At 41.8% G+C, this 22,260-nt stretch overlaps 1 protein-coding gene across 3 annotated transcripts in view; it reads right to left on the bottom strand.

Annotated features, from left to right (window-relative positions):
- The window catches only part of NBAS (NBAS subunit of NRZ tethering complex), a 423,746-nt gene that overhangs the window by 76,829 nt on the left and 324,657 nt on the right, over positions 1-22,260 (bottom strand). For all 3 annotated transcript variants that reach the window (XM_014589621.2, XM_014589625.2, XM_006140811.3), the window contains 2 exons: positions 20,019-20,269; positions 18,312-18,646 (listed from right to left, as the gene is read on the bottom strand). In XM_014589621.2, the coding sequence (XP_014445107.1) occupies positions 18,312-18,646; positions 20,019-20,269 (586 nt within the window). The remainder of the gene's footprint in view (positions 1-18,311; positions 18,647-20,018; positions 20,270-22,260) is intronic.

The following is a 22,260-nucleotide window of genomic DNA, read 5'->3' as shown; positions in this document are numbered from 1 at the left end:
GGAGGGTCAGGCCCTAACTGTAGTGGGGCCCTTGCTCCAACTTACACAACTATCTTCGATCATAAAAACAGAAGAGATTTGCTCTTCTGACCAGTGCCCATCAGCAAATGGGAACAGTTTAGTCACATGAACTGACAACCCCTGACCCTCCAGGGCCTTCTCTGCAGTGAGGACGAGCTCAGCTCACACTGGACTCTGCAGTATCGCTAAATAAAATCTGCTTTCCTGCCTTTAAAGAGAGCCTAGCATTATTTTTATTTGATAGAAGAAACAGTCTTAGCAAAAGGAAAGACATGACCTTTCTGACTGCTAAACACGTGCCTGTCCTAGAGCAATGGTAAGACAGAGCAGTCTGAGTGTCACCCACCCGGGAAGTTCCAGGTTCACAGGCAGAGATCTCCGCGAGTACGCCAGGCCCAAGGTCCAGAGCAGGCTGGAGCTGGGGGCGGTTCCTGGCCTCAAGACCCTGTTGGGGTGCTGTCACTCTGTCTTCTGTCTCTCTTTCTCTCTCTTACAGAGAAAATAAACATTTTTTTTTTTAATTGCAGAGAGTATATGTGTGAGAGAGAGAGAGAGAGAGAGAGAGAGAACCTCCCAATGGGGTGGGGTCACACCACAATCCATTATTCTCTATTTCTCCATCTGTCAGGACTTTGGACACACTCTTCTGGTATGTTTGCCAAGCCTTGGGGCTAAGACCTGGATTGTGCTCAGCCATGGGAGACCCAGCTCCCTATGCATAGGCCTTACCACTGCACTACGAACCGACCCTAAACACAGATTTTTAAAAAATGTTCTTGTTCTTATACTTTTAAAAGTGATAGTGATAGTTATCAAATTGCTATTACACAGCCTACCCTAGATACAAACAGCTAAGTAATAATTTTACTATAAATATTGATGTTTAAATATAATGGAAAGTATACTGTCCTTTGTAATCATTTTATTTTGAAAAATTTCTTTACAATTATTTAATTTTATTTATCATTATTATTATTATTTTAAAAATTTGCTATAGGGCACATGTGCTCCCCAGAGACCAGGGTAGGGATGGGGGGGTGAGAAAGCAAGCTACCAGGTCCAGGACTTGAATCGTGGTTGGCCATGTGGGAGTGAGCACCTTAACCACCATGCCACCTGCTGGCCCCTGTAATCATTTCAAATTCTGATGAAAATTTCTAGGTATCAAGTGCAGGAAATGATTATTTTAAGTCCTCTACAGCTCTGGAGCAGTTACCTTCAAGTATAATTTTTAGACCATACCTGCATTGAAATTGACTAAGTACTACTTTAAAAAACTAGCTCCTGGGCCCTGATTAGACTTACTGACTCAATCTGTGGAATAAGGAAGACACTGGCATAGTGGGGGGTTGGGAGGGACCTATCTTGCTTGAGCTTTTCCTGGTTAATTCTAATGACAATGGAAGTGTGTGACCCAATGCCATAAGCTTGGGTGCTTTAAGCTTCTGAGTGACCTAATCATTTGGCCAGTGATGAGTGTGGGAAATGACTGCAGGTGACCCTTGGGACCTGAGGCAGAGGTGCAGGAGTGCAGACAGAGTGGCTGAGGAGGAAGGCAGGCTGCAGTTTTGGCTTTAAATGAACTGAAGACCCCAGTATGCTTGCTCCCAGGGTCGGCACTCCCTCTGACACCCGTAGCCCGTGCCGGTCAGTTGACACAGCAGCTCTCAAACTTTTTTCCAAGAGTCACAGGAAGAACTAGATTGTGTAAATTAATTGTCACACACATTTCTACAGACATATATGCATATACTAAAAGCAAAAACTTCATGAAACAATCAAAACCCTACTACATGGACACATTCTGTTGTTTCCTGCTGTAATAGAATCTATCTAGATTTTGGTTTTGGTTTTGAATGTTGACCACAAGACTTTAAACTACTGTGGGACCCACTGGTGGGCCCTGTGGTCTGCAAACTCGCAGTGTATAAAGCACTTGATGGGATAACTTGCAGGGCCAGCAAACGCCAGGGCTACAAAGGGGACATCGGATTATCTAAACTACATTTTATGGACTTCATTAAGAGAGAAATCATGTCACGTTTGCTAACAGCCTCGAGCTCATGTGTGTACCATCACCAGACACGGCACGTGTGTCTTATTTCTGTCCACTCTCCTCACTACGCACTGACCCATCAGAGCAGGATCTATCTCTTAGTCATTCTTTCTTTTTTTTTTTTTTTTAAGAATTATTTTATTTATTATTATTTTTTAAATTTTACCAGGGAGGAGGGGAGAGTAAGAAAGAAAGCCACGGTCAAAGTCCAGGACTTGAACCGTGGTCAGCTAGTGGGAGTACAACACCTTAACCACCATGCCACTTGCTGGTCCCAAGCATTCTTTTATCTTAGAGCTCAATGCAGCATACTTAATCACTGTTTTAAAATTGCAAGTAATTTTATGAAAAACTATTTTAAATATTATGTACCAGAAAATAAAGACTAGGATAAAAAAAAATTAAAACATTTTTAAAGGTTTACTTATTTTATGAGTGAGTGATAGAGAAAAAGAGAGACAGAGATATGGCACTCTAGTGGCCCCAGCAGGGTCTCAATCCAGCGGTTCACGCACAGCATGAACAGCGTCCACCAACCTGGCTCATGGGCTCGCAGGCGCCCAGCATACCCAGGGAGGTCTCCAGCTGTAACTGGCAACCTTCCCGTCTGGGGTCACCTTAGAGTCTACAGTCTGGTTCTAAGTTAAAAATTTTTGTACTAATATAGCTAATTAAGCGTTCAAACACAAAAATAAGAATGCATACTTTGTTACAATCATTTACCTACTTAACCAAAAGAATCAATGTTACAATTAAACTCTCTTGCTTTAATTGCTTATATAAGTGAATAATGTAGGCCACAGAAGTCATTGGCTCTTTGCCCTTTGCCTTGTACAGTAACACAGAAATCACATTAATTTTTAGCAAAGTGTAAGTGGCCCCTCTCTCTCTCCTCTCTCTCTCTCTCTCTCTCTCTCTCTCTCTCTCTCTTTTTTAATTTGCCAGAGGTCATGTGTGCTTGCCAGAATGAGAGAAACAAAGAGACAGAGAGAGAGGGAGTGGCAGAGGGGGAAACGACCCCCCTCTGGGGTCTGATCTCCTCCATCACTTCATTCTACCGTGATTTGGGGCATGTATATACATGTTCCTGGCATGTCTTTCAAGCCATTGGGACTGGGATTTGAACCATGTAGTCAGTCTCATGGGATTCAGCTGCCTTAACTACCAGGCCATGGAGCCAGCCCTGGCTGTCTCTTTTTTGCTGCTTACTTTAAGCAATGACATAAGCGAACACATTTCTTGAGTTTTACGAAAGCTTAGAGGTTTCCTTTCTCTTAATGGCAGGGGTGGGAGGCTGGAATATGGACTAGAGAATGTGAGGCACGAAACGAAAGTTACTGCAACCCAGTACGAATAAAACCGCTCCCTGTCACGCACACATTAGGTTGAACAAGGTTTGGAAGCATGCATTCAGAGTTTCCATTTAAAAACCTTCTCCTGGCCCACGTGTAGATGATACACACCACAAAACGCTATTACGATTATTTAAAGTCCAACTGATAGCTGAACTGGTATCAGAACGAAGTGTAGATATGAAATTCCAGAGCTCATTCCCTACAGTAAAAACACTGAGGATCTTTCAAAACCAACTTAAGCTGTTGCTAGATTTTTGAAATCGGGCTCAAAGAAATTCAAATGCCATTTTTTGGCCTTACTGATATAGACAAAACAGTAAGGACAGAGAAAAATAGAAGACCTACACTAGGTACTGTGCCAAAAGTTCAATTCATTTCTGCCATGAAAGAAAGAAAGAGAGACTGTACCCCGGCAGGTCTGGCTGCAGAGGTCCAATCCCAGTTTTAGCCAGTGCTGGAGCAAACAGGGTTTATGCTGGGTGTACTCAGGGAAGTCTCCAGACTTGAACCAGGAACCTTCCCATGTAAATTTTATAAGGATTAAGAGCTATAGCATATACAGAGATCTTGGTGTAAGATCACAAAATTATTTGTGGTATGTGTTCCAGATAGGGTGGTTGTCTCCTTTACATCCACTCAACACTGCACCCACTGTAAATTCACCATGCAGACTATGCAGGCCTGACTCGGTGCTGCTCCAGGATTCAGTCCTGACACACTCAGATCAACCAGGACAGTCACATTCCTCCTGCCAGGGACTAGTTCGGGTAATCCAGGCTGGTGCTAATAAGTACCCAGGAAGCCAGGGGTCTCAGACATTGGTTCAGGGACCTTCTAGCCAGCATAAAGTTTGGAACTTTCTGAATGGTGTTTGTGGGAGCTCTCTCCCTCTATCTAGAGGGATGGGAGTTGAATTAGAAAGTCATATAGCCCCAATGACTACCAGGCTTCCTCCTGCAATGACTACAGTACTAAGCTTTGTGATGAAGCTGACATCACGACAGCAGAAAGAAGAGGTGGAAGGAAAGGGGCTCCCTGACAATGAGCTCACCCTGGAGTCACCCCACCTCTGGGCCTTTGCATTACATAAGCCATAAATTTTCTGGTCAGTTAAACTAATTTTAATTGGATTTTTACTTGTGTCTAAAAACGTTCTAATCTATATTTATTAACTAGTGACTACTGTTTCCCAGTATACAGAGAAAACGCAGAAGACTGAGCAATTTTCTCAAGGTCAAGCCTGCATGGGAACACAGAAGGCCTGACTATAAGCCTTTCTCTTTCCACGCTGCCACGCTTCTATGAAAAGAACTTGCAATGAGTCTAAGATCTCAAGATGATATTCAATCGAACATGTTGAAAGGCTACATTCCCAGATTTGTCTGGGTCCTCGTTGATTGAACACTATTTTGTTCTATTCTCCTAGTGAAGTTTTAATACCTGATCACAGAGGGCCATCGGTCCTCCAAGTCTTTTAAACATGAGGGTGGAGTGAGAAATCACTCACGAGACCAGGTGAACTAAACAAAGAATGGTTATGTTATGGCTAAGGAACTTTGCTAGACGATTCAGTCAATGAAAGGTTGAATGATAGGCAGAACTTCCTCAAAAGATGTTTATAAATACACATTATAAAAATAAGTATAGGGCCAAGAGGTGGTGTAATGGTTTTGATCTCATATGGCTGCCTGCATGGTTCAAGTCCTGGACTTGGACATGAAAAACATGTGTGTGTCCAAAATCCTGAGAGGAGAAGAGATTGCATTGTAGCTAACCCCCCTGAGGGGTGATTTCTCATTTCCTTTCTCTCTCTCTATCTCTGTCCTCTCTGGTGAGCATGCACACCCTAAAAGGAAATTAGATACATGATTGATTGATAGATAGATAAGAGATAGGTAGATAGATAGTAGATAGATAGATGATAGATAAGAGATAGATACATAGATAGATTGATAGATAGATAAGAGATAGATAATAGATATAGATGATAGATAGATAATAGATAATAGAGATAGATAGATGATAGATAGCTAGATAGATAGACGATATATAGCCAGCCCAGGTGGCCACACTGCGGTTCTTATCACATATCGAGAGCCTTTGGTGCTCATTCTGTACCTGGGCCCCCATCACCTCTCTGAAAAAAATGCTAGAAAAGCCTCCAAGTAGATGTTTGGTCATCGCCAGGCTGGTGCCTTCTGCCCTTTCTCCAGTCATCACCGAAGGGCTCATTCTAAAGAGAAAACCTGACAGGGTCCCTCCCTGGCTGAAAACTGATGCTGACGATGCATTCCCAGAATAAACTCAAAACCCTTCTGCCAGGTAGACAAGCGTCTTCCCACCAGGCCTTCCTACTCTCCATAGCCTCATGTCCTCACTTCTGTTGATACCATATTATTTAGTTAACTAAAGGCACTAGGTTATTCCATACTTTTATTAAAACTGCTAAATCTGTCTGAATGTTCTTTCCCTTCTCATCTTTCCCTCTGTGGGGCTCATGACAAATATCCTCATTTGTTCAGACTCAGCTCAAATACTTCTTCTATTTTGGGACCTTTCTGGCTATATTCCTGGAAACACTGACTTAATTATTAACCATTTCTACCCTCCAGACTCCATAGCTTTCACTGATTTATTTGTTTATCAACTGCATCATGAAGACCTCCCCCAGCTGTGACGCAGTTACAAACAACTGGTTTCCTTAGAGCTCGGCAATTACACGGGGCTCTTCCGGAGTGCTAATACCTGGAAAAGGAGTGGGCATGAGCGGAGAGGAGAAGGCATGGCTTTTTATTACAAATTCCTCCAATACACAGGCCAGAGAATGTATTTATAAGATAGCAATTAGGAGATAAATTTGTTTATAGGTTAGAAAGGCACTTAAACGAGAGGACGCTTACAGGATGTACAAACGGAGGAGGAAAGTAAAGGGAGTCCAGGCCCTGCAGATTTACAGCTGAATAATAAACAGCTGCAGAACTACAAAGTCTGCCAGAAGGGGCGAAGCATTTCAGTAGGGAGGCTATTTTGAACTCCTTTCCCCCCACTGCTTTTCTCATGCTAAAATATGCTTTGGTATTTGCTGCACATTATTCTGAGATCCTTTATTTATTCCTCTGTCTTCTTTAAGATTTACGCCCCTTTTGAATTTGGAAGCCACATGCTCCACAGGAAGGAGAGTGGACTCCTCCTTCCAGCTCATCAATGAAGAGGCCTGCGAGGGCTGCCGGAACACACCAGCTCAGCGTCCCGCCAGACCCCTCCTCGGAAGCAGAAGGCATTATCACTTATGATTGGGCTCTCTGCACATGGTCTCCTGGTCATTTTTGAACCTTTCTTACTAAACTATATAGCTAGATAGATAGACGATATATAGCCAGCCCAGGTGGCCACACTGCGGTTCTTATCACATATCGAGAGCCTTTGGTGCTCATTCTGTACCTGGGCCCCCATCACCTCTCTGAAAAAAATGCTAGAAAAGCCTCCAAGTAGATGTTTGGTCATCGCCAGGCTGGTGCCTTCTGCCCTTTCTCCAGTCATCACCGAAGGGCTCATTCTAAAGAGAAAACCTGACAGGGTCCCTCCCTGGCTGAAAACTGATGCTGACGATGCATTCCCAGAATAAACTCAAAACCCTTCTGCCAGGTAGACAAGCGTCTTCCCACCAGGCCTTCCTACTCTCCATAGCCTCATGTCCTCACTTCTGTTGATACCATATTATTTAGTTAACTAAAGGCACTAGGTTATTCCATACTTTTATTAAAACTGCTAAATCTGTCTGAATGTTCTTTCCCTTCTCATCTTTCCCTCTGTGGGGCTCATGACAAATATCCTCATTTGTTCAGACTCAGCTCAAATACTTCTTCTATTTTGGGACCTTTCTGGCTATATTCCTGGAAACACTGACTTAATTATTAACCATTTCTACCCTCCAGACTCCATAGCTTTCACTGATTTATTTGTTTATCAACTGCATCATGAAGACCTCCCCCAGCTGTGACGCAGTTACAAACAACTGGTTTCCTTAGAGCTCGGCAATTACACGGGGCTCTTCCGGAGTGCTAATACCTGGAAAAGGAGTGGGCATGAGCGGAGAGGAGAAGGCATGGCTTTTTATTACAAATTCCTCCAATACACAGGCCAGAGAATGTATTTATAAGATAGCAATTAGGAGATAAATTTGTTTATAGGTTAGAAAGGCACTTAAACGAGAGGACGCTTACAGGATGTACAAACGGAGGAGGAAAGTAAAGGGAGTCCAGGCCCTGCAGATTTACAGCTGAATAATAAACAGCTGCAGAACTACAAAGTCTGCCAGAAGGGGCGAAGCATTTCAGTAGGGAGGCTATTTTGAACTCCTTTCCCCCCACTGCTTTTCTCATGCTAAAATATGCTTTGGTATTTGCTGCACATTATTCTGAGATCCTTTATTTATTCCTCTGTCTTCTTTAAGATTTACGCCCCTTTTGAATTTGGAAGCCACATGCTCCACAGGAAGGAGAGTGGACTCCTCCTTCCAGCTCATCAATGAAGAGGCCTGCGAGGGCTGCCGGAACACACCAGCTCAGCGTCCCGCCAGACCCCTCCTCGGAAGCAGAAGGCATTATCACTTATGATTGGGCTCTCTGCACATGGTCTCCTGGTCATTTTTGAACCTTTCTTACTAAACTATTACCTTAGCCAATTTGAAATAATTTTCCAAGTGCAAACAGAGAATGCAGGGTAGTCAGGCCAATCACCACGATCACCCCGGATGGGCTTCTGCAGCCGAGTCTCCGGCGAGGGAGGCAGTGGAAAGCAAGACTGGGAGGAGAACTTAAGTGACCCCTGACCTGTCACTTGTAACACATAAAATACTGTAGCCGCTATTTAACTGCCCTGGGGCTTAGTTTTCATATCTGCAAAGAGGGTGACAAAATTATTTATTTCACGGGGCTGGTGTGAAGGGAGAGTAATACTTTCATAAATGTTCTCTTCCTCCTCTTCTGGTCTCCGGCGGGAAGACTAGATGTAAAGGGGAGATGGAGAATGGTTGATCTGTTCCTTATTCTAACCAGGGTAGACTTGTGGAAACATTAGCTCCCCTGTTTATTGTCTAGTGACACTGACATACTTAAGGGCCAATTTTAGACTTCTTCTGTAAGTCACAGCATCAGAGTGAATGCCAAACCCACAATCGCCTTTTTAGAAGGCAAAAAGATTACCTCCTTGGCCAAAAATTCTCCATGCGACCTCAGCTGATGGGACCAGGGATGATACTGCAGCTAAGGGCAGCATCCCAAGGCTGACAAAGACCTGTGACATGCCGGACACAGGTGCTCTGTCCTACAAGGCTGCTCTGTGCTGGATAGGGATACAAAACCACAGAGGTTCCTCTGAGGAAATTTTAAGGTGATCTTGTGTGTGTGCAGGTGATGGGGAAGCAGCCAGAGTAAGCAGGGTCACAGTTCATGTCTGGACTTGTGTTGAAAGTCATGCTTGTCAAGATGGCTTTTCCTGCTCAGATTCACAGTGTTGACACCTGTAACTCTTACTAAAATCATTCCATTAATGAAAGCCCGAGAGACCCAAAGCAGTGCATAATTCCAAAGCACGGAGTGCTCTGGGCAGACCTACGTATGAATGTCCACCATCAGTCTCTGAGCACTGCCCTAACCCCGCGCACAACGTCATCCCTTTCGTTCTGCGCCATCTATGCGGCACTAGAAACCTGAGGCCAGGTCATGCCTATTTATCCTCTCAGATGCTTTCCACATGTAGCCGGGCCCCCAAAGAATCACACTGTGGCCCTATAGTTCTCATCACTGCCCCAAGTGGCCTCCAAGCCTCTACAACACACACCGGGCTATTAGTTGTTAAGTTAGGTTAAAGTATGGGGGGAGGGGGTCTTCCAAAAAATTCACGGAAAATGTATACTGTGAAAGACTCTGAAAGTATTGGACCAGCCAAGATTGAGGCAACTGGACACAAACTCCCGGCAGCTTGAGACACATGACAGGCATGTATGTGTGCATGCTTTCTCCCTCTCTTTCTCTGTGCCTCTTTGGTGAGTGTATATACCCTCTGGCAATTAAAAAAAAAATACATTACACAGTTAACAAAATCAAAGCTTGTTATACTGATAGCAACATGCACACATTCCACCTGACATTTTCAAAATACTTATAATACTGCTTCTGGGGGACTAGCAGTTGGTGTAACGGTTATGTCGCTGGAGTCCCATGTGGTTGACCATGGTTCGAGGCCCAGACACGTTGGCTTAAACTCACACCAGGCAAGTGTGTGTGTGTGTGTGCCCAAGATCCCGAGAGGAGAATGGGGGAGAAGGGATTGCAGCATGGCCATCCCCCCTAGGGGGTGATTTCTTGCTTTCCGTCTCTCTGCCTCTCTCTGTTTTTCTGCTAAGCACACATGCCCTATAGCAAAAACCTCTCTAAAAGAAAATACTGCTTCTGGAAAGATGATTAGAAATTAACATACTCCTTAAAAACTGAAATTTTGTTTTATTTATTTTATGCCAGAGGATGCGTGTGCACACATGGGGCAGAGAGAGAGAGAAGCAGCATCAGCAAAGTAACAGCCACCCCCACCTCCTGCCGTTACACTGCAATTCTTTTTCTTCCAGTTCTCCAACACATTAGGATTCCAGGCACACTCATGAATGCCTGATATGTTTAAGCTGCCGGAGCCTGGACTCGAACCCTGCATAGCCATGTGGGATCTGGCTTCCTCAGCACAGCACCTAATCACTACATTGTAGGCCCAGTCTAAGAAACAGGTTATTTTAAGACAATCCATTATGCATTTACCAGAATATATATTTATTATTCTTATTTGTATCATAAATATTTACAAAGTTGAAATGATTTTTTTATGTAAGTATCAAAGATGGCTGCAGTTTGGACAACCATAACCTACAACAGTGGTTCTCCATGTGGCCAACAAATCACAAGTCTCAAGACTCTTTGAAGGAATTTTCCAAGTCAAAATAATTTTTATAGTAACACAATATTATTATTTACTTTTTTTTTTTTTTTTTTTTTTTTGCAGTGTTGACATTTGTACTGATGATGAAAAGGCAATGGTGGATGAATCTGGAGGAACTCAGCACAAATTACACTAAGAACCACTGCATAAAAATACATTCTCATTTTCACTCAAGAATGTCCTTCATGGAGGCCAAGAGGTGGCGTTGTGATTATTCCACGTGGCCGACTACAATTCGAGTCTTGGACCTGGTGGCTTGAAACTCTCACTGGGTGTGTGTGCATGCATGCCCAAAATCTCAAGAGGAGAATGGAGAAGAAGTAATTGTGGCATAATCAAATCCCCTGGGAGGTAACTTCTCACTTTCCCTCTCTTTGTCTCCTGTAGGCAAGTGCCTGTGCCATGCGGCAAAACAACAACAACAAAATGCCCTTACTGAAAGAGTAAAAATTCTTAAATCTCAATCATTGAGTGTACTTTTTAAAAAAAATTTGCCAGAGGGCATGTGTGCTCTTCAGAGAAAGTGAGCAAGAATATGCACCCCTATGGAAAATGGTCATGCTGCAATTCCTTTTATTCCATCTCTCCCTCCTCTTGGGACTTGGACACACATGCACATGTTCCTGGTGTATTGTTCCAGCATCTGGGTCCAGAACTCAAACCACATAGTAAGCCATGTGGGATCTACCATGCCACTGGTGGGCCCAAGTGCATAGGTTTTTAATACTTTCTTTCTGTGAAGAAATGGGATGTACAACAAAGCACTATACTGCATACAGAAGTAAAAGGAAAACACATTTTTGTAACTGTTCAAATTACAAACTGAAGTTGCTACTTTTTGCATGCAACGCCACTTCTGCTTGGAAGAACAAATGATATAAAACATATGGTTATTCGGACTTGGTTATTTGGCAGACATTTTTTCCAAAGTGAACAAAGTGAGAATGTCACTGAAAACAAGATGCAGTATTTGTTGCTAATGACAAAATTTGAATTTTCAAGGAAAAATTATAATCCTGGATAACTTGCATCTATTACTGTGAGCTTGACAGCTCCCAATATTTAAAGGATTTGTCTGATGAAATGCTCTTATTAATACAAGCGATCTTGATACTATGTAATGCAATGCATCAACATTTGGATAACCAGCAGAACTCTAAATTAAAGTACTATTTTCCAAATGCCAAATGCTAATTTTATCACAAAATCCTACCTAAATAAGAGAGCCATTTTAGAGAGTGGGTGACAAAGGGAAGAAACATTGAAAAGACAAAAGAATATAAAGTACTCTGTTGAAATAAAAAATCTGTAATCTTTGCTTTACAAATGTAAGAATAAATAAATAATAAAATAAGGTGCATCCAGACCAATGGCTTTAATATACTTGGGTACAAAAACTTCAGTAAGTTAATTCAGATTTCATACTGCAAATAGTCTCAAAAAAAGTCTATCCCTTATTGAGTTTTGGTAAAGAATTCAAAAAGAACATCCCGAATTATAGGCTATTAAAATACTGTTCTCTCTTCCAACCTCCTTATCTGTGCAAGGCTACATTTTCTTCATTTACTTCAAGTAAGACAATAGACTGAATTTACAAATATGAGGGCCAGCTAAATTCTATTAAACCAGATGTATAAATGTAAAATGATGCTATTTCATTATTTTTGTCTTGAAAATAGTTATTTTTTCATTAAAATATGCTATTCATAGCAATCTATAAAGACTCTATTATTGGTAGTTTCAAATGAATATTGTTAACAGTTTTTAACCTCTAATATAATAAATATTAATGTATAACCTATATAAACACACTTTGGTACTTACAGTATTTTAAGAATATTATGGCAACCTAGGACCAGCAGTTAGCATAATGGCTATATCGCTGGACTCCCATGTAGTTGACTGCGGTTCTAGTCCCGGACCCAGTGGCCTAAACTCATGCCGCACGCATGTGTGTGTGTGCCCAAGATCCCAAGAGGAGAATGGAGGAGAAGGGATTGCGGCAAGGCCATCCCCCGGGGGGTGATTTCTCGCTTTCTGTTTCTATGTCTTTCTGGAGAGCGCACGCGCCTTATAGAAAAAAACCTCTCCAAAAATAAATAATTTTAAAAAATAATATTATGGCAACCTAAGATCAAAAGGTTTGAAAACTGCCAATCTGAAACAGCCACCTAAGAAGTACCTACTTTATACTGTGCTAGAAAGTAGAAAATAAGAGATAAAATGCATATTCCTTCCTCAAAAAAAGTCCAATTTCTTGGTGAATGTATTGCTCAATTATAATTAAAAACTGTTTCACTATAAATAAGAAAAAAAGAACTCTGGTTTAAATTTCTTCAAAGCTTGGGCCAGCAAGTGGCGTGGTGGTTAAGGAGCTGAAATTCCCACATGGCTGACCATAGTTTGAGTCCTGGACCTGGCGGCCTGGCTTCTGTCTCTCTCTCTCTTGGTCTTTCTCTGGCAAAAATCATGTGAAAATAATAATAATAATAATAAATAAAGTTAAATAAAATAATTTAAAAAGTAAATAAATAAATAAATAAATTTCTTCAAAGCAAGCCTTTTGTAGTTCATATCTTCTAGGGGAACTAATATATGGCACAATAGTGAATGACTAAATACTTCCGGATTTGATCTGTATCTATATAAAATGCATTTGATCTATACATTAGAAAAACATATATCATGCCATGCAATTAGGTAGTATACATTATCTAAATATTTTATATGGGTTTGAGACATTTTTTCATTATGATAGTATTACTACTGCAATACACTGAAGTTAGAGGTACAGTGCAGTCTTTTGATTGAGTCTTAAATTTCTGAAATATATTTTATTTTTAGATCAAATCATACTTTTTAAGATAAACTGATTCTTTCAGATTTTTATCTAGGTAGTAGGATAAGGGAAAAAGCAGTAGCTTATTTCAAGAATTTGACAGTCATAATATGAAAAGAGATGTCCTTATATTGGCTCCATAGCTCCAGAAGGCTGAAGAAAAAAGTGGGGAAAACATGGAAGCAAAAGAAAGACACTTTTGGTTAAATAAATAAATCAAGCTAGCTAGCAAGCAAGGACAGTAGTTTAATTATCAAGAGAAATCATGTTTAAAGGTCAGAGGATAGAATAGAAGAGAGGTTTCCAACCATTTTTCTGCTCCAACCCAAAGAAGACAACATTCTCTCACCAGAAACAGTGGTTTATAACTGCAGTGAATCATAAATGGTAGGGGCTGGGGCAGAGATCTGTGTTGGGGTGGTCTGAGGAGGGAGTAGTCAGTGATAATTCTGGAGTTAGAGGCACTGGGGAAGACACTAGGAGACCTTTTTTCTTAATCCTATGATTTTAACGTAAGGATCCCAGCAAACTTAATAGCATCTCATAAGCAAAGATAGTATTCTCCACGCAATTATCTATGGACATAGATGCACTAGCAGATGAAAACAGTGGGAAGTAGAAAACACGAAGCTGAGAGTACATATATTCTCCCTCACCTAATCGCATCTTGTCTGAACCAAGCAAATGGTGTTCAACCTGCCTTTCAGTTTCTTTTACCATTTCCCTAGATTTCTAACTCACTAGTTTGTTCTCTGTCCCACTTACAAAAATGTCAGTTGGACAGACGATAAGAAAGCAACTCTAACCTGATTCATACAAAGCAATTTAGACATTGGTATCTTTGCCCATCAGCATACGCATCACGTTAACAGCATGCAAATTCAACCTCTGCCTACATGTCTATTTTACCTTGCATTGTGCACTAAATTCAGGCTTTGAGCTATTCCCCTCTGAATTCAAATATCTAAACAATTGCCATTGTTCTTGTTATGTATTCTAGAATTACCTTACCATTTCCTACCAAAAATTTGGTCCTGAATTAAAGGGAATACACATTTGAAAACTACACACTGTGTATGAATAGTACATACTTATTTTACATTTTTAACATTATGTACAAGCTGTGGGAACATCTGGTGTTTTGCAAACTTGGGCAAATCCAGCTGCATTTCCTCTTCCAAATGTGTCCTCTGACATGTGTGGGCTGTGTTTCATTTTGATTTTTATACTCTCTCTCTCTTTCTCTCTCTAGGATAATATTGTGTGGTTTCAAATATGCAGCTTATTTAACTATACCTTTACTCTCTGAAAATAAAATGAAAAGCTTGTCAATTAATAACATGACAAGTAATATTAATAATATAGCTAAAGACATAAAATTAATTTAAAATGTATCTGTCTTATATCACCCAGAAATGCAAGTGTTGGGACTTCATTGTACCGATGTAGTATAAAGGTATTAAGGGGAAATCTAGTTCCTTTATGGTGCCCCAGGGTGAGGCCTAGTGGACAGTGAACGGTTCGTGGTGTTATATCATGGAGGCAACAGTCTCAGAAATAGTTTAATGATCTCACAAGATCCTCCGAAGAGGGCTTAACTATCACAATAACTGGTTGTTATAAAAGACATCAGTTAGGAGCTCACTCTGTCTCTCTGTCTCTCTCTCCATATGCCTACTATCCTCTGTTGGCTGTGCTGTAGGCCTAGGACTTGGGACTTTCTAGCCACCAGAACTATGAGTTTATAAATAAACTTCTAAGTTCTTTATAAAACTGGGCTCAGGTATTTCTGTAAGCAATGCAACAAGGGATTAAGACATTTCTCTAACTTACTTGACTCAATAGGAAAACACTCCTCAGACTAGTTTGCAGTAAGTAAATACCTATGCTTAGGTTATATCACCTGAGCTAAGAGAAACTGATGCAATAATGAACTGACTCAATCTTTTTTATTTTTTGAAAGAATTATTTAATTTTATTCATTATCATTATTAATTTTTTTTAATTTGACCAGAGAGAAAGAGAGAGAGGAAAGTGAGAAAGCACGCCACCAGGCCCAGGACTCGAACCATGGTCAGCCATGTGGGAGTCCAGTGCCTTAACCACCATGCCATCTGCCAGTCCCAACTGACTCAATCTTCACTGAGTCAACTACGCATATATTCCTGAGAAAAATACATATATATGCACAAACAATTACATCATTTATTTTCAGATGTTTTGTTGACAACTTGAAAATTAAGAAATTAGAGTCATAAGACTGTGCTATAATTCAAAATCACCAGAGTAAAAACTTTCTAAATATCAGGTAAAAACTCGAAGTTTTTACCTGTTATTATTAAGTTTAATCACAAATAAATAATTGATGTTGGAAGTCTAAGACACAATTAGCACGTTGTCTCACTTGATGGTGCTGGGCTTCCTTCCTGCCCTCACCTACAATATATGAACTTCCCTGCAGCTGAGGGCGGGCTGGGAGCTTACCTTAGAAGACAGCATTGGGACCAGCAGTTAGAGTATGGCTATGTCGCTGGACTGCCATGTAGTCGACCACAGTTCGAGTCCCGGACCCGGTGGTTTAAAACTCACGCCGGGCGCGTGTGCGTGCTTGCCCAAGATCCCAAGAGGAGAATGGAGGAGAAGGGATTGCGGCGTGGTCATCGCCCCTGGGGGGTGATTTCTCACTGTCTCTCTCTCTCTCTCTCTGTGTCTGTCTGGAGAGTGCACACGCCCTATGGCAAAGAAAAAACCTCTCCAAAAAAAAGTAAAAAAGAAGACAGCCTCTCCCACCTTCCTGCTACCTGCTTGCTTGTCTGGCCTCTTAGCCAGTCCACAGGTCCCAGCTCTAGGCCATTTCCTTGGACTGCAGACTCTGCAACTGGCTCAGAAGCCTTCCTGCAATTCGTACTCCCTCATTTCCCATGCTGACTTGGGACTGATCTTTGTCTCCGAGATTCCAGAGAGTGTGGATTGGGCTACTGCCTTTTCCCACACCAGGTCCTCCCTGGCCTTCCCATTCAGATGCAGCCCTGATCTGGATACATCCCAGCACAGGTGGCTGCTCTCAACTCCTCCTGAGCCCTCTGTCTCCTAGTTGCCCCACAGCTCCTGGGATGGCTCCATGTCCCTTGGTTCGAGATGCTGTCCTAGGCCTTTTTAGAGGTAGGACAGTTCAACGTTTGAGAGAAGAGGCTGTGGAATATATCCCCATGTGTTCAAATGTGGCTCCTCTGTTACCAACTTCGTTCTGTGAGCCATGCTTTCCTCACCTATAAAGTCAGGGTAGTAACATCACGTACCTCACAGATTGCTTAGCAGTAACCTCTGCCTCCAGGAGCAGAAGTCTAACAGGAGATTCAGGCTACACCACACAGGCAATTGGGGTAGGTTCAGAATTCAAAACCAAGTTTACACAGCTCCAAATGGATGCTCTTTACAAATACTCTTTAGGGATCAGCAGTTAGTGTAATGGCTACGTCCCTAGACTCCCATGTAGCTGACCGCAGTTCAAGTTCCAGACACGGTGGCTTAAACTCACGCCAGGCACATGTGTGTTTGTGCCCAAGATTCCAAGAGGAGAATGGAGGAGAAGGGACTGCAGCGTGGCCATCCCCCCTGGGGGGTGATTTCTCACTTTCTAGCTCTCTGTCTCTCTCTGTCTTTCTGGCGAGCATACACACCCTAGAGCAAAAATCTCTGCAAAAAAAAAAACTCTTTAAAATTGTCCTTATTTTTTCCCCTAAAAACAACAGAATTAATGATCTCCTTTTTATAGTAGTGGTTATAAAATTTAAAACACAGTTATTAGCTAAATTACTTGGGTTGTAATAATAAGAAAATGAAGTCCTTGGTTATCCACAACTATTAGTGTAGTGAGTTAAAAGCAGCATTCTCCAGGTCAGCCAGTAGCATGGTAATTAAGGTGCTGGATCCCACACGGCCAATTTTGCAGTTCAAGTCCCAGATCCAGCACCTTGAAAAACATGCTGGGTACACATGTGTGCATGCCCAATATCCCGAAAGGAGTGTGGAGAAGGGATTGTGGCATGGCTATCTCCCACAGGGTTGTTTCTAATTCTCTCTCTCTCTCTCTCCAATGAGCACACACACTTTATGGCAAAAAACCTACACATACACACACATGCGCATGCGTACATACACACAAAAGTAGCCTTCTCCACAGATGTGTGAATCTCCACCTGGGCCAGCTTCCAGATGAATGACTTGCAATTCTTTGCCTTTGCACTCTATTTCCAGTATAATATTAAATACAATAAAAATATTGGGGACTGGACACCGGAAGTCTTGCTAACTTGGGAGAAGGAGAAGGAAGCAGCTAAGATGGACAAGAGAAGACAAAAAGGATGATCCCAGGACGAGAGAGTTGGCACCTGAGACCCAAGGCTGAGAGATGTTCCAGGAAGAGTAATGTTCAGGGTGCAGGCAGCGAGGAACGTACGTGCATTTGGCAGCGGTGCTGGGATGAGAGGGCAAGAACCCACTTAATCTACTTGAGTGAAACTACACACTGCTGAGGGATGAAGTGTAAGCGGAAGGGTCCCTACAAAGGGCTGGGCCCTGAGTACGGAGCAGATGTTAGACACAGTGACATGCATCACTCCCTGATAACTCTGGCACCAAGTCACATACCACGTGATACTCATGTACAATTTTTTAATGGCTCAATCTATACAGAGCTAAGTTGTTAGCCTGAGTTCTTGATTCAGGTCAACTGGGCTGGCACTGGAGCATCTTGCCACTTCTCAGTTGGAAAAAAGAGTATGGTGTATTGACTATCAAAGGACACATTATGAGAATTTTAACATGTGCACACTGTACGTGTAAATTAGAACAATCATGTCTGCTTCAGATGTCTACGCTAGAGGAAAATGACTTTGCAATTAAAATACCTCATCTTGAGCAACAACAAAATAGCCAAATATGTATTATTTTCCATTTCTAGAAAAGAAAGAAAAACAAAATCTGCAGAATGTAAGAGCAGTTGCATTTGGTCTAAAGCCTTCTATCCACCCAAACCTATCTTTTCAGTTACCTTGGTCACAGCTTTTGGAGAAAATGTAACTGCATCCACCACCGTGATGAGGTCACCAGGGTGGAGACGATCAAAGTACTTCACGCAGACATCGTAGGCATGAAGCCACTCCGGTGCGGACTCCGGGACTTGTTTAACGAGGTGAGGGTCTCCATTCCAGAACAACTTCTGCAACCAGATGGTGTAGAGGCAGCTTGGGGAAAGCATTCGGCCATCCTTCTCAGGGATTTTGGGAACAAGTTTGGAAATAGATAAGATGTTTTGACTTGAAAGAACTGGCTCCAGTGCTTCGAGAGGACTCATGTTTTCATCTGTCAGCTTTTTGTAATTAAGACCTATTGGAAAGAAGAGAAAAAAGAAAATAGGTAAGAAGTTCATTCTAACACAAGAGCTTTCAGACACGATGTAGCCTTCTGGATGGCTGAATAAAAAGATCTACCAGCTCAGTAACAGTAGACAGTTTGACGTTTCCATTAGATAGATGTGAAGATTGGAGTTCTAGTCCCAGCTGGAACCTTGATCAGATGTGAATCCTGGACAGGGCACTTGGGTGCTTCAGTTTCCTCTCTGCACGATGGGGACGGCAGTATGCCCTTGCCTCTTCCATCCCCCACAGCACTCATGTTTTCCTCCATCAATCCATCTGCCAAAACGCATCTCGTTCGTTTGTTAGGCACCTAGCATCTTACTCGCTGTGGTACCTGAAGGCAGGGACTGAATCTTGCTCCTTATTCTCTGTGTCCAGCACGGTGTCTAACGTAATTTCACAGTAAATAACTTCTCAGCTGAAGAAAACCCTCATGATTGTTATGCTTATCAAATATAGATTTGAAAGCGTCTGATAAATTATAAGGTAAACAGATTTCAGAGATATTAATGTGTTTAAGTTCTCAGTTATGAGAACAAAGACCTCATTCCAAAGATTTCACAATTTATCAGAGATTCAAAGGTTCTGATTTTAAGCATTCCACACATAGTTTATAGGCTCCACTGAAGTGAAATTCTGCTGAAGAGTCTACTGTCGGGACCAGCAGTTAGCGTAATGGCTATGTCCCTGGACTCTCATGTAGTCAACCGCGGTTTGCATCCCGGACCCGGTGGCTTAAAACTCACACCAGGCGCGTGTGCGTGCGTGCCCAAGATCCCGAGAGGAGAATGGAGGAGAAGGGATTGCGGCGTGACCATCCCCCCTGGGGGGTGATTTCTCGCTTTCTGTCTCTATGTTTCTCTCTGTATGTCTGGCGAGCGCACGCATCCTATAGCAAAAACCTCTTCAAAAAAAAAAAAAAGAGTCTACTGTCAAGTGTCTTAGCTTTGTCTTATTAAAAAAATATATATATATATACACACACATATACACACACAATATAAATATAAATTACATATACACATTTTAAAATACATAAATATTAAGAAAATGCATATATGTAAACTATAATCAATAGGAGTAAGGGGGGAAAAACTCTCATAGTCAAACAATTTGTGTTTTAGTACCAGGTTGACTATAAGTCACTGTAACTTCCAATAGGTTTGGGGTTTCTTAATTCCCCTAAGTGAAAGAACTGGAAAGATAACTAAAGTCAATTAGCAAATTCTGTGGTTTCAGAGCTATACCAACCTCAACATAAGAACATGATAGTGTATAAGAGATGAATCCCTAGAATGGATTAAAAAGAATGAGGTCGAACAAGAAAATCATCATCCTACCTGGTGCGACGACCTTAAACTTCTTTAGCAGTCGAATGTGGGTTTCTGGTTTAATGGCGTATTTCCCCAAATCCGCACAGCCACAGTTTTCCAGAAGAGTGAAATAGTAGAGCAGCCTCTCGTGGTCCAAGCCACCAATGGTGGGGTAGACATACTTGACCATGTGCTGATGGAAGGCTTCAGGCTCAGTCTTCAAAGTCTCAAAGAGTTGAAGGGTTTGGGCTCGATTTTCAATTTCTGCTGTGGACAAACTAAAATTAAGAGCAAGAAAAATTCTGTTAAGATTTGGTTCTTTTATTAAACAAAGTAATTTTTTTTTAACTCAGGAAGAAAGGCTACTTCTTACAGGTCCCTTTTTCCTCCCAGTCAAAGACGGTAAGCCCCAAGGACCCAGGTGGTTTGTATCGAAGGACACGAATGTGCGGCAGGTGCCTGTGATTGCACCAGGGTTTCCACAACATCTCACAGGGTCTAGCTGAGACAGAAATCACTTCACACTTCTGCAGGTGGGAGAGCTTCCCAGTGCTCCCCTGCTAGGAAACGAACCCAGATCTGACAGCTTCTACTAAAAATATTGACTCATGTCACAAGAAACATTTTAAATTGATACTTTACAGGAACATAAACAACCTTATTATTTTACAAATTTAGGAAATGGAATGCAGAAGAAAAAGCCCAAACTTTTAGGCCTATGTTTTGCAACCAAGAGTCTTGAGCTGATGATAGTCAATGGATCCAAGTTTTATACTCTGTTCAAACAAAATTCCCTTGAGTTATCTGTAGTAATGACACTTAAATAAAACGCATATCTTAATACTTTCATCTTAACTTAGGTAGCTTTATAATGGAATTTGAAAAGGCATTTGAGCTGGTCCCATAGCCTGGTGGCTAAGGAAGCTGGATCCCACATGGCTAACTGTGGTTAAACCGTGGCCCCAGTGGCAATGTGCATGTGTACCTAAAACACAGATAGGATGGAGAAACAAAGAAGATACTGCAGCGTGATCACACGCCACCAAGGAGTGGGCTCGCTAGCTCTCTCTCTCTTTTGTGAGCACATGTAATTCTAACAGCTAAAAAAAAAGGCCATGTAAGGCTGAACTATTGGGGGAAAAACTTAGGGCATTTTTGTTGGGTTTATTTGTGTCTGTGTGGTAGAAGGAAGAGTTAATTTTGGTTTGTGCTTCTCTTGTAAAGAGACTGGACAGAAGGTGATTGGTCTAGTGTAATCCCAATGCCCCACACAGGATGAGTCTCACACCTTCTAATTTTAGGAGCTCTTCGGGCAGCCCCCACACTAACAGAAATAGCATTTCCAGGACTCTCAGGAGAAGCAATCAAAGAATCTGGGGGCAGTAAGTGAGACCCCTGGCAGCATCAAAGTTAGGTTCCATGGAGTTTTAAAGCAGCTCTTCTGAAATACGATTCCCTGTTTATTGGAATTACCATTTCATAAGCTGAAAGATGTGCTTTTGGTTTATGTCAGAAAAGATAATATAAATTGTGTTTTAAAACCTTTACGAGAGTATGACAATACTTGGGATAACAGCAACAATCGTAATGTCAAAATATCACAATTTTTTTGTAATCTTAAACTTGTGCTTCAAAATAAATCTTGCTTTTCCACTAAGGCAGTTCAAACATTTATAAAAATATCCCTATCTACAAATACGTTCCCAGTCTATAAAAACTTGCCTGGCTGCCTTCTCTGAGCTATTGGCACATGCGACATATCCATTACGGTACTGAAAACATGTAACTACCCACTACCTTGCCTGTCCTCTCCACTACGTTATATGCTGCTCAGTGGCTGATCATGCTAGTTTCTCCACCTTTAGTTTCTAGATACCAAGGACCAGTCTGTGAGACAAAGGAAACATTCAATACATATCGTATGAATGCCAGGTCTGGGCGGTTGAGCAAAAACTTAGGTGTCCTCTGTAGATAAAGCACCATGCTCAGCTCAGCACTGAAGAAGATACGAATATTCATGGGACAGAGCTCTCATCCAGGTTTGAAAATATAGTTGAGTCTTAAGTAGTTTGGAACTAAGTCACAATGCAAAACAATGGTAGGGCTGTTTTGTGTTACAAAGGGCACACAGTTATATTCTCATTAAGAGTTGGCTCGCTGGGGCTGGCAGGTGGTGTGGTGGTTAAGACTCTGGACTCCCACACAGCTGACTACATCTTGAGTCCCAGATCTGGCTGCTTGCTTTCTCACTCTTTCTCTGTCTCTGTCT

This window comes from Tupaia chinensis, unplaced genomic scaffold (genome assembly GCF_000334495.1).
Source record: "Tupaia chinensis unplaced genomic scaffold, TupChi_1.0 Scaffold000045_1, whole genome shotgun sequence".
NCBI lineage: Eukaryota > Metazoa > Chordata > Mammalia > Scandentia > Tupaiidae > Tupaia > Tupaia belangeri.
This window is presented reverse-complemented; position numbering and strand designations above follow the sequence as displayed.